This window comes from Megascapheus bottae, chromosome 4, assembly GCF_031878675.1.
Source record: "Megascapheus bottae isolate mThoBot1 chromosome 4, mThoBot2.hap1, whole genome shotgun sequence".
NCBI lineage: Eukaryota > Metazoa > Chordata > Mammalia > Rodentia > Geomyidae > Megascapheus > Megascapheus bottae.
Genome location: NC_143512.1, coordinates 9,501,714 through 9,516,764, shown reverse-complemented (window position 1 = coordinate 9,516,764; position 15,051 = coordinate 9,501,714). Strand labels below are relative to the sequence as shown.

Genomic DNA, 15,051 nt, shown 5'->3' with positions numbered 1-15,051 from the left:
TGTAGTGCCCTAGGACACTAGGGTTTCAAAGGGGGAAATGGCCGATTTACTGTAAGCTATTGGTTGGGCCATTATTGACTGGCAGGCTCAACTGGAAGCACTTTGTTAGTGGATTAGGTTGCCCTGGAAATGCCTTCCTGAAACTCTTAATGATGCACTTAAGGGAGCCCTGTGGAACAGGAGTAAAATGTCTCTTAGCAGGCGTGTCTTCCTCCAGTGTCATCCAGGGCTGAGCTGGGAGGGAAGCGGGCCAGGACCCAAGAACTGCTCAGTAAGGATGCAGCCTTGGGACAGATTTGCAGGTAGCAGTTTCTTTCAGGTAAGCCGATTCGCTTTTCCAATCTGCTAGTTTGCGGCAGTGGGGGACAAATGCTCTTATTCTGCTGAGAGAGAGGGGGGGGGGGTATTTCTTCATTTCTGCCTATGGCTATTTGTTTGTCTTATTTGCCAGGGAGAAGTGATGGCATGGCGATGACTTGAATCAATTTGAGACCATGACTTTAATGAAAGGATTTGGAAAAAAAAATACTTAGTAGATTGAATAGTGGATCCTCTGGTGGGATTTCAAGAAAGGTTTCCAGAAGTGAAGGTGAAAAAATGGGAGTTGATGGCTTTAACTCCTGACTGGCCTGGACCCTCCTTGTGTGTGTGTGTGTGTGTGTGTGTGTGTGTGTGTGTGTGTGTGTGTGTGTGTAGATTTGTTGGGGATAAAAAAAAAAGACAAGGCAAAGAAAAGACCTCCAGAAAGTGGAGGACAGGACAGTCAGGACAGGCAGGACGGGAGGGACGAGGCTGCACCTCGCTGTCCCCACCGGGGCGCAGAGAGCCAGCGTCTGCAAGTGTCTTCCCACTCCTGGAGCGCAGCCTCCGCATCAGTCCCAGGCAAACCTGTCACCGCGGAGGACGTGACTCTCCCTGCCTCTGCTTTCTCCAAGCCATATTCCTTTAAGATGATGTAATAGTCATTTCCCTGGATGGTTTCTTCCCTGCACTGCTGAAACAACAGCATCCGAACTGCTCTGGAAACTGTGGAACCACCCAGCTCCGAGTCCCCCTCCCCCCACGCCCCCCGCTGGCATCGCCAGCAGCGCAGCGGCAGTGACCCGGGCTGTCGCTGCCTCCCAACGGGGCTGGGAACATGGGGGTCCCTTCGTCCTTGCCGGCAGGTGGGGTGGCTACTTGGGACCCCAGCCCGGCGAATCGCTTGGTCTTTCTGCTCCTGGTCTTTCTGAAAAGCTGCTAAGTCCTGATACCTCTTGCAACTCCTCTTGGTTTGCAGGATTCTTTCACAAGGCTTGGATATTTGGGCTTTTTTTTTATTTTTATTTTTTTTTCCTGCCTAAGCTTCGGGTGACTATTTTCCTCTGCTTTTACTTCTTCAAACCTCTTCTCTTACGACGGTTTAACTTTCTTGCGACTTGTTTTAACTCGGGTTTGGGAGTGATCACATACCCAGAGGCAGCTCTCCACCTGTCTTATATACTATGTGCATCTAGAATTAGTCTTTGGCAAGAGCACAATCTCACCGGCACTTTTCTGGTTATTTACCTCTGTCCTTTACCTGTTTGGGATTTGACAAGATCCCATCTGACAAGATTCTGGATTCTGATTGCTTTGCAAATGGTTACCAGAACCAGCCTTCGACACTCATTAAGGTAAGCTTCCCCCCCCCCCCTGTCCTGCTGAGAAAACAAATCTCCCTTTCCAAAGCTGAAAATTTGCATAGTCCTTTTAATACACAATTATGGATAGGGATTTTTTTTTAAAAAAATACTGATTACTGGAGACAGATGCTTAGGGATAAATACAGAGCCACAAAATAGTAGGAAGGGAAGCTACAATTTAGTTTAGGAATGGCTGAAATCAGTAGTTTCAGGCTGCTTATGTAAAATAATCTCTGCCTCTCCCTTTCCTTCTTTTCCTCTCCCTCCTCCTTCTTCTCTTTCCAGAGGTCTCTCTTTTTCTGACACATTCTGGGTTTGAAGAAATAATTTTGCTCTTTTCCCTCAGAAGGACCTCTGAGGACCTGGGGACTTGGCCTGCCTTTGCCTGCTGAGCCAACTAGAACATCAGACATAGAAGGCTTGACCACATTCCTTGAAGTAGCAGCTTATCACCAGCCCGGGTCAACACTCCTTTTTTTTGGCATCACTTCACCTGTGGACCATTCTCAATTTTCCTTCCTTGGGGAATTAAAAACAAGCAAACGTGGGGGTAAGAAGTCGTTTTTAGCAGGCAGGGATCATTTTTCCTCTCTTGCAAATTGATGGACAGGAAAAGGCTGTGACTCGGTTGGCTTGAACCTTTCCATCTAAAGAGCAGAAGGCAAGGACCATGGCTCTGAGTGGAAACTGTAGCCGTTACTACCCCCGAGAGCAAGGGAGTACAGTTCCCAACTCCTTCCCTGAAGTCATAGAACTGAATGTTGGGGGTCAAGTGTACTTCACTCGCCACGCCACGTTAACAAGCATCCCTCATTCCTTCCTGTGGAAAATGTTCTCCCCAAAGAGAGACACGGCTAATGATCTAGCCAAGGATTCCAAGGGAAGGTTTTTCATTGACAGAGATGGATTCTTGTTCCGTTATATTCTGGACTATCTCAGGGACAGACAGGTGGTCCTGCCTGATCACTTTCCAGAAAGAGGAAGACTGAAAAGGGAAGCGGAGTACTTCCAACTCCCAGACCTTGTCAAACTCCTGACCCCTGATGAAATCAAGCAAAGCCCGGATGAATTTTGCCACAGTGACTTTGAAGATGCCTCTCAAGGAAGCGACACTAGGATCTGCCCCCCTTCCTCCATGCTGCCTGCCGACCGCAAATGGGGTTTTATTACTGTGGGTTACAGGGGATCCTGCACTTTGGGAAGAGAGGGGCAAGCTGATGCCAAGTTTCGGAGAGTTCCCCGGATTTTGGTTTGTGGAAGAATTTCCTTGGCAAAGGAAGTCTTTGGAGAAACTTTGAATGAAAGCAGAGACCCAGACCGAGCACCAGAAAGATACACCTCCAGATTTTACCTGAAATTCAAGCATCTGGAAAGGGCTTTTGATATGCTGTCAGAGTGTGGATTCCACATGGTGGCCTGTAACTCATCAGTGACAGCGTCTTTTGTCAACCAATATACTGATGACAAGATCTGGTCAAGCTATACTGAATATGTCTTCTACCGTAAGTACAAAGGATTCCATTTGTTTCTGTGTGTCCTCATCACAGTTGGGGGACAGTGCGCATGCGTGGTCAGTAGTAACCGAGGAATACAGGTTGGAATTGGTGTGACTCTTAAATTGTAGCTAGCGTACTAGTGGTTATAATTCAGCTCTCATGACTTATTGAAACAACTTTTATCTATTTTTCCAATGAAGTCACAGGATACCAGGCGTTACTCATATTGTTGGCCTGACTATGTGGGATGAAAATGCCCCAAGTGTGTCTTTTGTCCGATATTGAATTCTGAAGATGAGGCAGGTGATTGCCACTTGGCTATTGGTCTGTGAAGTTGGTGGAGTTAGAATGCACGACAGACTACACAGACTTCAGCCAAACTCAGGGGTCTATTAAGCTGGCTGCTATAGATTTGCATTCATGGGGAACCTTCAGAACACAAATGTAGCACGCTGAATGATGTGGTCTTGGCTAGATGGCAGTGCAGACTGCTGGAAGCTCGCCCCTCTACTCTGAAATTCACTGTTAGGAGCTTTACAGATCTGCTGTTGGATTCTTTTACATTTTATTCTGAGACTGGAGTCGCAGGGCAGACTTGATTAAGCTGAACTTTGTTTAAGATCTGTCTAAATGAAAAGGAACTTGATCCTTGAGAATTGTCAACCACATCCAAACACCTTCAGACAGCTACGGTGCTAGAATCACTGACATAAAAGGGAACCAGAGTGGAGGAAAATGAAAGGATCCTACTGCTGTCTTTTATGTAGGGCTCTATTTAAATGAAGACTGAGGCTGCTTAGTGCACTGCTTTTTTTTTTTTTTAACTCATTATTGTGAACAGAAACTGAAAGTCATTGGTCTCTGAAGAGCAGCAATAATTTAGCCAGTACTATTCAGTGTTTTGTTTACCTGCTGATTTTTAACAGAGCTACAAGTTGGTGGTAGTGAATTCCAGTAGGAATATTTCTCCATGGGTAACATTCAATATCCTCTCTTTGTGTTAAGACAAATGCAGAATTCAGGATTGAAATATCAATGTTTCTTTAAACATAAAATTCTACTGGATTTCTTAGACTGGTTATAGCTGCAGTTGTATATGTTCATTTGGAGATGGTGCTAAAAATCCCTGGTAGAAAGAGCAGTAGGAAGCAGAATTGCTATGAACTGGGTTTTTATTTGGTTTGTACAAGTGGGAATACATGGATTATATACACAGGATAGCCTGTGGAGAAAAATTAAATGAGTTTAGTAACATACTAGTGTGTAATAACAAACAGTACTTGGCCCATGACACTATTTGTAGCCTTTATAATCTATATCTTCCTGTTGACCTGAGTTGAGTCACCAGATACTGCTTTCTGCCATCTGGCTAATTTCCCATGAGGACTCTGGCTTTTTCACCTTCTATAAAGGAAATGGAATTATCTGTCATTCTGTAGAACAAACACCTTCCCCAAACTTGCTAGGAAACTGTATTTTAGAGATAGATGAATATAGGTTATAATTTTTTTGTTCTAGGTTTCTAATATCTGAAAATACAGCATCTCAAGAAGGTTGGGCTAAACTGATGAACCCATACCAGTGACCTCCAAAAGAATCACAGCAGCTTTTTTTAATCCCACCTAAATAATTTAGGTTCTACTAGTCAAGTGGGATTTGGAGGTAAATCAAAGGCTCGTCTTCTAAACTGTATCCTCTTCAGATTTTTCTGGAAAGTCTTTCTCTTCTCAACAGATAAATTGCTTCCTTTTTTCTTGAGTGACTGAGGAACAGTTTCCTGCCTATATCTCCATAAAACAACTACCATAACTATACAAACAGTATGTGTTTTGCAAATCATCTACTTGCATTTTGTATGAAATATCCAGAGCTAAGTGTTAACTCTTCCTCTGTCTTAGGACCAATAAAATTGACATCCGGCTTTCTAGGGTACATAACAGCTTCCATGCAGCTGCTTAGCTATAATTATTTAATTAGAAGCTGCCAACTGTGCCTATATAAGCATAAATTCATCAAGATGTTTTGCTCTGGTTAATGGTCTGAAACCATGGGAGGTGCTCTAAAACAGGGAGTTGACTGCATACAATGATCCTTTTCTCAGAAGAATTCACATCCTCTGAGTTTGGGGGGGGGCAAAAGTACAAACACATGCAAACACCCTTCTTAGATTCAAGCAATGAATTATAAGAAATCAGACTATTCCTAAAGCTTGGGAATGGCACACTTACTTTGTCTGAATCTACATCATACATTGAACATAGTGGTTTTCAGTCATTCCCAATTCCCCATTTCTTCTTTGCCTATTTGTCACCTAAGCCATGGTGAACCTGATAGGTTCAAATCTACATATTAGTAGAATAAGCCGGCTAGATTCTTACCTCATACACATTTCCATATAGAACTAGAATTGCTGGTCAACATGAGTTAAACATGAATGAGTGTTCTGTTAATGGAAAGCAATAAATAATGAAAAAGTCTATGCCCATCTTTATACAGTTAAGAAAGATATAAGAACTTCATTTATCTGCATCACCTACACATAAATATATGATATTTAATATACTATAGGTGAATACAAGCTTTATAGGAACATAGGAAAGAAAAAACCATTACAACTGCTTCACAAAATGTTCAAAGATGTCCTTGCTTTTATTTTAAAATAGCAAGAAGATACCCTTTTAGATTTCCCTTCAAACTGGCTAAATAATAACTGTTTTTTCTTCAGGTAGAAAGTAATACCATAAACGTCAGACAGGTCCTCTTGATTCACCTCTAAATAAACTTGGGATTAAGTAATTTGGAAAAGAGAAGTAATGTTTTTGAAACAGATACTCAATGATTGCTGAATCACTTGACAAGAAAAGTGCATGGACTTGAATGGATCCTTTATTTGTAAAGCATTTTCCCAAAGCCCAAGGGAGTGTGAAGATTGTTCTCCATTGAAGAGAATTAGGCACAGTGCTTAAGTCTAGTTATGAGTGAGTTACCTTGCATTAACAATGGAAAATATCCTAATTCAAGGGCATTTGCCTGTCAAGAAAATCCCTGATAAGTGGAGAAATCAATTCATGTGAAACCTAGTTAAAAATACATACTATGAGATCTGTGACTTATAGAAATAGATATCATTTCATTGTCTTTCTCATACATAATTTTTCATAGGTGCTTTTTTACCTACCTTTTATTTTATTTTTTTTTAATTTAAAAATATTACAACTACAGAAGGCCCTGCATTTCTTGACATACAGAGTATATGTCTTCAGGCCTTACACAGTAGATGTCTTCAGGCCATTTGCTTAAGATAAGGCACTGGCAAAAAGTAGATTAGGAAGCCATTTCCCACTTAGAATTCAGATGTTTGATCCGGTAGTGGGAAGAAATATATGGTTATATCCACTATGAGTAATTTTCCCGACTGACTATAAATGCTTCAATTAAAGATTGGGCATAGAAAAAAAGAAATAGATGTACATCTGTCCCCAAAGATTGATAGCTCTCTTCTTCTGGTTAATTAAAAGATACCTAGAATAATGTCAAGGAAGTGCTGCTTTGGTTCAGTGGTAGAGTGCTGGCCTAGAGTTAAAGAGCTCAGGGACAGCACCCAAGCCCAGAGTGCAAACCCTATGACTGACCAAATAAAAACAAAATCAACCTAGAATAATTTCAATTTTTTGTGAAAAATAGTTGGTGCAGTACAACAATGAGGGTTTTTGTTCTGGTTGAGCCTCTCTTGCTCTCTAATTCTTTCTCTCCAAGACATAATCAGAACTTGTAAGGAAAATTTCTGCTCTGTCATTGCACTCAAAATGCTTTCAAGGCAGAGGGATCCGTGCCTAAGAGCACTTTAAGTGACTGTGCACTAGGCAGTTGCTTACCGTGTAAAAAGTGCAATTAGGAATCAGGGCTTATTAATTTATAATTTTAAACACAGTGAAATAGAAGGCTTCATCCTGCTGTCAATTGAGATACAATGCTCAGGTAGATATTATATGGGAACAGTGCAGAGGTAATAAGTAGTGAGGGAACTTTTTCTTATCTGTTTAAAGTGCTATGCATTGAGAATTGTGTAAATATAACAAGGATGTAAGTATGTTAGTAAAAGACTTGACTATAATGTTTTCATTGCCCTATCATATAAGATCTGTTACCAGAGTTCAATTTGCTGTAGTAAGAAATGAATGTGGTTCTTCCTGGGCCCAGGGCATTATTGAATGAATATGGCATTAAGGGCAGTGTCAGCATGGGAGAGAAAGGTGAAGGAGGATGTTCCTGTTGCTTTCAACTGTCCTGATTGGTTCAAACATATCTATGATTGGGGGAAAATATGCTCCTGATAGCCTGATGAGATTTAGATCTTATCAAAGAACTTTAGAAATGGAAATAGCTTCAAGGGTGCCATAAAGTTCCCAACAGGAAACCCTTCAAAACCTCTCTAAACAATGATGTGGAAAAGAATTACTGCTTAGGAATACAGGCAGGCCCAGGGCAAAGAAAGCAGCTCTCCTGAAATCATTAGACAAACTATAATTATACACTGTTGCTATTTTTCTCTGATCTTTGCTATAACTTTACTTAAATTCTTCCTACCGTAGAAAGTCACTTAAGGGGCCGGGAGTTTGGCCTAGTGATAGAGTGCTTGCCTAGCATGCAAGACCCGGGTTTGATTCCTCGGTACCACATACGTAGCAAAAAGCCAGAAGTGGTGCTGTGGCTCAAGCGGTAGAGCTCTAGCCTTGAGAAAATCCAGGGACAGTGCTCAGGCCCTGAGCCCAAGCCCAGGACTGGCAAAAAAAAAAGTCACTTAAAACATTTTTTTATGGAAGTCTTTCAAATACTAACAAATGTAGAAACTGGGGTCCAGAACTTCTTTATAACCTACACCATCATCAAGTACTATAGGTATCATCATAAGATAATCTAGCTTTATCAATAATAATTCTACTGGTATTCCCTCCTGTTTGCACTGGTTTACTTGGGGGAAAATGCAATATTCAAATTATTTAATTCATCTACAAATACTATTGTTCACCTCTATAAAATACCAAAAACTATATAGTAATTATATATTAATCATTCTCCTGTTTTAATATTGTTGTGGTGCTGGAGACCTAGCCAAAGACTTGCACATGTTAGACAAATACTCTATTATCTAAGTATATAAACAATCCATTTAAAAATTCCTTCTTTTTCCTTCTGACAGCACTGTGATTTGAATCCTCAGCTTTATGCTCACTAAGCAGACACTCTATCACCTAAGTTAGCAGCCCCTTAGAGGGTTGGTTATTTTCAAGATAGGCTCTTGATTTATGCCTGGTCTGGCCTGGACTGAAATCCTCTTATATGTGCTTTCCCACATCACGGAGATGTCAGACACTCACTCCATTTTCCTGGCCACTTTGTTTCCCCACAAAAGTATAAAAAGCATTTCACATCTCCCAACCATTGGTCAAGACGTAGGCTTGTAAACTTTTATTTCTAAGCGGGCTTTAAACCTTGACTTACCAACCTCTGCCTCTCAAATGACTAGACTTATAGTCTTTAGCCACCATGCCTGGCTATAAGAATTCTTTATTATTAACTTGAGTATTGTAGTATACACCTGCTATCCCAGCACTTGGAAGGCAAAAGCAGGAAGATCATGAGTTCAAGGCCAGTCTTGACAACCTAGTAAGGTCTGTCTCAAAAAAAACCCATTGATACTACTATCAATAATTCTTTACTATATTCAATATCTAGACAGTGTTAAAAAGTCCCTGATTTTCTCATAACATTTTTCTAAAATCTTTTTGAATCAAGGTTCAAACATAGTACATCTATTATATTTGATTGCTATGTTTATTTTTCTTTCTTATTCAAAAATATTACATTTTATGCAATAAAGTAGTAAAATGGGCTGAAATTACCAGTCTATAAAATCTATTTGTTTTCAAAAAACTTCCTTGGGGGTTGGGGATTTAGCTCAAGTGAAAGAGCACTTGCCTGGAAAGTGGATGGCCCTGAGTTCTGTTCTCCACTCTGGGAACAGAAAAACTAAAAACAAAGAACACAAAAAGAAGCTGCTTGTTTGTCATATCCAATATCCTACTTTCTGGGTTCCAATGTTCCATCTCTGTGGGCTTGGATGTTGTTAGCACAAATTATTCCCAGCAAACTTGCAAGATCTGGGCTATAGATCAGACTCGGTTCCAGTATTTCTGTCAAGATGTTTTCACTGGTGACAAGTGCATTTTTAATTTGTGTTAACTGAGACAAGCTAATGGCATCTTTCTTTTTATACTTTTCATTAAATGAATAGCAATTAGGGCCAATTCTCTCCATTGTCCCATTGGTTTCTTATAAAAAGGAATCAATACAAGAGGTCCCTACATTTCTTATCTTTTTTTATTTTTTTGAGGTCTCTACTTTTCCTTCCAGTCATTCAAGAACTACGTAATTTTCCACATTTATTCCCATCGTTGTACTGGGCTGCCAGTGGGATGTATACTCATTCATTCTGAATTTGAATAGGAATCATCTGGGGTGAGAAAGTTTATCTTCTGCTTCTTTCAACTTTTACATTTAAGTATCATTGTTTTCTCTCTACTGGGTAGAAACTCCATTGAGTTCATCATCTTTATTTCCCAAATCGTTTCTCTCTTCTACTGGCCCAAGGGCTTTAACTCAGTGCCTGGCACTGTCACTGAGCTTAGTTTGCTCAAAGCTAATGTTCTACCACTTGCGCCACACCTCCACTTCCGGCCTTTTGGTAGGTAATTGGGCATAGGAGGCTCATGGCTTTCCTGTTCAGACTGGATTCGAATTGCTATTGTCAGCTCTCAGCCTCCTGTGTAGTTAGGAGTATAGACGTGAGCCACTGGTGTTGAGCAGCCACGTGTGTCTTAACTCAACAAATGGCATTGTCCTTCATCCAGTTGCTTCAGGAAAAATGAAGAAACATTGATGCTATTGTGGCATCTCCACAGTTACTTTCTCTAATCGATGACAAGTCCTGTATGTTCTTCTCTTCCATCTCTTTCACATCCATCCACTGCTCTCCATTCTCACTGATGCTTCCTAAGCCACAGCCCTGCTTCTTTTCTAGACTACAGCCAAGAAATACCAGTTGCCCTTTCCACTTCATATTTTCTATTGTCTTCTTTCGGTCTATTTTCCCTGCTGCAAACATGATGAGATGTCTAAAAGGTGCGTCACACTGTGAGCTTCCTCTGCTAAAGATCTTCACTTCCTTATGATGGTTCTTTACAGTTAATAGATCTCCATAAGATGAGTCCTTTCCCTTTATGGAATGCTCTTTGCTTCCCTCTGTAACTTCTATTGTGGCCACTTAGTTCTTGAGCATTGTTACACACTTGCTTCTTTGTTATTGTGTGTGAGTTCCCTCTACTTTGATCTTTTCTACCTACTTAAACTAAATTCATTAGAATCCAACTAAAGTTTACATTTTCTGGGATAATTTTCCTAGTCTACTCTATCTAAATAAAGTATTCATTATCTATGCTTTATGAGACCCTAATTTCCCCTGCAATATTAAAAAATAATGTGTCGCATTTGCTCATATATTTACAGAAACTATATTATGAACTGATATGTTCAAAATAGTTGGTGTAATACCTAGCACACACAATGTAAATATCTCTCCTACAAGTATACCAACTCAAAACAGTGCGCAAGGGCTCACTAGAATATTCAGTTACTCTCATGAATGCACCTGTCTTGAATATATCATTATGTTATCTCTTAAAAGATGAGCTGAGAGATGGGCACTCGTGGTTCATGCCTTTAGCCACTCAGAATGCTGAGATCTGAGGATAGCAGTTCAGAGCCAGCCTAGACAGGAAAGTCTCAGAAGTCCTTATCTCCAACAAGCTGCCAAAAAGTGAAGCTTTGGCTCAAGTAATAGAACAAAAGTTGTTGAACAAAAGAAGGTCAGGGACAGCATCCAGGCCATGAATTCAAACCCCAAGACGAACACACAAACATATGAGCATGAGTGCATGTGTGTGCTCACACGCGCGCACACACACAAAGATAGAGGGGAGAGAGGGAACTGGAGATCAATAATGGAATGATTAATGCATTAGATAATAGCAGTGGTGTTTCTTCACTTTTACTGAATGCTAAGGATGTTACATACAAATTGGAATTCTTTCTATAAGGTGCTCTGTCCTTAACATTTGCACAGATTCTAGCTCCAGGGAACGGAGAAAAGCACTTACCAGCAGCCAGGTCTCTCGTGGTCTCCCTTTAGTTTGTTCATCCAAGCAGGAGCAAATTGAAGCTCAGTGAGGCTAGTGTCTAAGAAAAAGCCCAAGAGAGATTCAGAATTCAGAAAATGCTCCAAAATTGATCAAATATCCCCAATCGAGAAAGTGCTCTACTACAATCTAAAATGTGCTGTGAGACATGCCTTCTTAATTTTCTCTTTGCTAAAGGGTTCCATTTACCCTCTCTTCTATTCCCATAAATGCTGAGATTTTTTTTGTAGTGCTAAAGGCAATTTGACATGGTAGTTAAGAGCCTGGATTTGAGATTTCAGATGAGGGCATTCTATTTGCTTAATAAAAGATGGTTGAGTTTTTGCTTTATGGCCTACTATGTCTATATTCATTAATAAATTAACTTTCTCCTATGCCTCAGTGTCCTTACTAAGAAAGGAGAGATGATAACCACAGTACCTACTCATAGCGTTGATATAGGATGAAAAGGGATGATAGCTTAGATTGCAATGTACTTACAATGCTCCTTGTACTCAGTGAGTGCCATCCACTGTACCCAGTGCCTGGGAATGCCAGCTTGAGTCAGTCATAGATTCTTCCTTTAAGGAATCTCTCAGAGACCAAAAATCATTTTAACTGTCCAATCGAGTCTATTGATCTATGCATACTTAAAAAATGCACAAATGTGCTCTATGTCATGGCTATTCATTTTAATTGAAATGGACTAAACATAAAAGTAACTCCATAAAACTGCTTTAAATCAAATGGCATGGTGTACTCCATAAATATATAAAATTGGTATATATCCATTAAAATATTATGTTGCAATGAAAAGAAAGAAAATATGTTAGTAGAAAATATGTCAGTAATAAAAACACAAAGAAGTAAAGCCTTCAATGTCTACTTCCCTTGGCAATTCCATAATGGAAATAGTTAACCATGGAGATCTTCCTCCTGCCCTAGCTTTGATTTTTGCCTATGGCTTTTCAGAACTTAGGACACTATGGAACAGAATTTAAAATTAAGAATGCAATTTAAATTATATGCTCAGCCCCAGCCGAATTAGAACAACTCTTTTGGGGGTCTCAGCCTAGAGAATATTCTTCACAGTGTCAGAAAATGGTTATTGAGTGTGCTACTGACAAAAGGATTATTTATGTTACAAGAGAACTGAAAATAAGACATTTTTTTTCACACAAGGTATAGCTGTGCACTGTGGCAAGAAAAGAAAAGAAGACTGTTAGTGGGGGTGGGGGCTGTTAATGGGGGCTGGTCACCCATTCAAACGCTGCCCCTCCCCCCATCATGTGAAGAGTCCATCTCTGGAAGAGAAAGTTACAAAGTAAAGCTAATAACATGTGATTAAGAGCTTGCTGCATTAACAAAAATGAGAGAAAGCTCACTGTCTATAATTTGGTAGCAAATGTAAGGGACTTTCTGCCCTGTTGAATATTGTGGACTTTTTTTGGATAACAATGTAAACTTCTCAGCTCAGCACTGCTAAGCAACAACACAAAGAAGAGGAAAGGTAACCTCTGCTAATTTTTGTGTATTTGTTTCTTTTGTAAAAGGGATTCTGGCATAGCAGAGAAATTAAAGGGATCGGCCTTAGGAAAATGTTTCATATGGATGCTAGCGTGTGGCTTGGAGGAAAAAGAACCCTAAGGGAACCTCCTAGACATGGATGAATATTGCAGAGTTCTGAAAATATCCTAAACATTACAAAGCACACTGAGCATTGGTCAGGCATCACTGCTAATGTTCTGACAGCTTAGCCATTCTGTTACATTAATCAGTTCTTTGTATCAGACATTTTTCTATAGGTGCCTGAAAATGTACATGATAATACAAATATAAAGTAGGATTCAGTTTCACTCAGATTGCTTTCCAGTTATTTAGATGAAATGTCCCACCTGGGGCTGGGAGTTTGGCCTAGTAAGTGCTTGCCTAGCATGCACGAAGACACCGAAGACCCTGGTTCAATTCCTCGGTACCACATATTTAGAAAAATCCAGATATGGTGCTGTGGCCCAAGTGGTAGAGCTCTAGCCTTGAGAAAACCCAAGGACAGTGCTCAGGCCCTGAGTTCAAGTCCAAGACTGGTTAAAAAAAAAGACTACCTGTATGGGTTCAATTTTGTTGATGTTAAGTCTTAGAAAATGAACACTTTAGCTTGGCTTTTCTGGAATGGATATTTTGTGGCATGGAGAAGTAGTAATTGATAATTGATAATTAAGCTTTGGATGCTTAATGTTATAAAATATTTACTGTATGTTTTTGAAAATACTTTATTCATTTGTACTTAGTAAGGATCTGTCTCATACCATGTATTGTTTTATAAGAATGTCCACTTGACATGGGTAGAGACTGTCAAATTTGTATACGAAGAATCTAGATTCTGATTCATGAACGCTTCATGTTAATGATTTTCTAGTACTTCTCACAATCTGCCAGGGAAATGTTTAACAATCTGCCCAGATTTCATTGATTAGGCACTGCAGGCACTTCATGCTTCCAACATCTGTACTTTTTATGTATACCAAAAGAAAACCTAGTCTCTAAAGAATCTTGCCTTTCTTTCATGTCCTTCTTCAGCAGACACACTTAAGTGTAGCCTACGTGACTTGCAGAGTTCTGCAGGCTTCCTTCTGCCACATGGATAAATGCCAGACACTGTGACCTTGCTTGGCTCTTTGCTTTTGTACATTAAGTTCCTAAGCATCTTGTAGTGTGGCAGCCGACATTTCTGGAAATATTTGTTGAATACATGGAAAGCACCTGAGATTACACCAAGAGATTTAAGTATGGTAAATATTTTCATGGAGGTTGGGGTTGAGGGAAAAAACAAATCAGTAAACAGGTAATTTTAACCTAGTGTGATGGAGATGTGGAAAGTGATATAGAATAAAGAGGATGTTCCTAACAGGAACTTTAGGTGTTTAGAAATTAAAACTAGCCAGACACTAGTGCTTATGCGTGTTTTCCTAGTTACTCAAGAGCTTGAGATCTGAGGATCATGATTTAAAGCTAGACTAGGTAGAAAAGTCTCTGAGATGCTTGCGTCCAATTAACTAGCATAAAAGCCAGAAGTAGAGCGGAAGCTCAAGTGGTGTCAGCGGTGAGTAAAAGAAAAAAAAAAAAGCTGAAGGAGAGCTCTCTGAGTTCAAGCCCCAGTACAGGCGAACATATAAAAAGGAGGGAGATAGAAATTAAACTAGATTTACATTAATGTGAATCAAAGAAAAATACTTAAATTTTAATGCATCTGTTGACCTTAAGATACTAGCTGACTGATGGAGTCATAAAAGTTATATCTTTAGGTTGTTTTAGGAGAGTTTTAAGACCATTGGCAATCCTGTAAATTCTTATTTAATTGGACTCTTTCTAATGATAGCTGCATAAATTAGTTCAGCTATGGCCAGAGCCATTGTTATCTTTTTTTTTACTCTTTAATTCCCTCTCCATTCAAAACCTTTGACTTCTAAGAGGTTTGAATATATGTGCAAAATCAAGACCATATCACAAGTAATAGGTTTTAAAGATGCTTTATAATTAATTATAGCTGTAGTCTCCGTTTTTATAAAGACTAAACATGGTATGTATCACTATTACAACGATCATTTAACCTCAAGACTATTAATTTTCCTTGTCAATCTTATGCACAAATCATTTCCT

General features: G+C 39.7%; 1 protein-coding gene across 1 annotated transcript in view; it reads left to right on the top strand.

The window, feature by feature from the left end:
- Nucleotides 1-1,179: 1,179 nt before the first annotated feature.
- The window catches only part of Kctd16 (potassium channel tetramerization domain containing 16), a 256,868-nt gene continuing 242,996 nt past the window's right edge, over nucleotides 1,180-15,051 (top strand). The window contains exons 1-2 of the mRNA XM_090331092.1: nucleotides 1,180-1,655; nucleotides 2,011-3,166. Of these exons, the coding sequence (XP_090187218.1) occupies nucleotides 2,335-3,166 (832 nt within the window). The 5' untranslated portion in view covers nucleotides 1,180-1,655; nucleotides 2,011-2,334. The remainder of the gene's footprint in view (nucleotides 1,656-2,010; nucleotides 3,167-15,051) is intronic.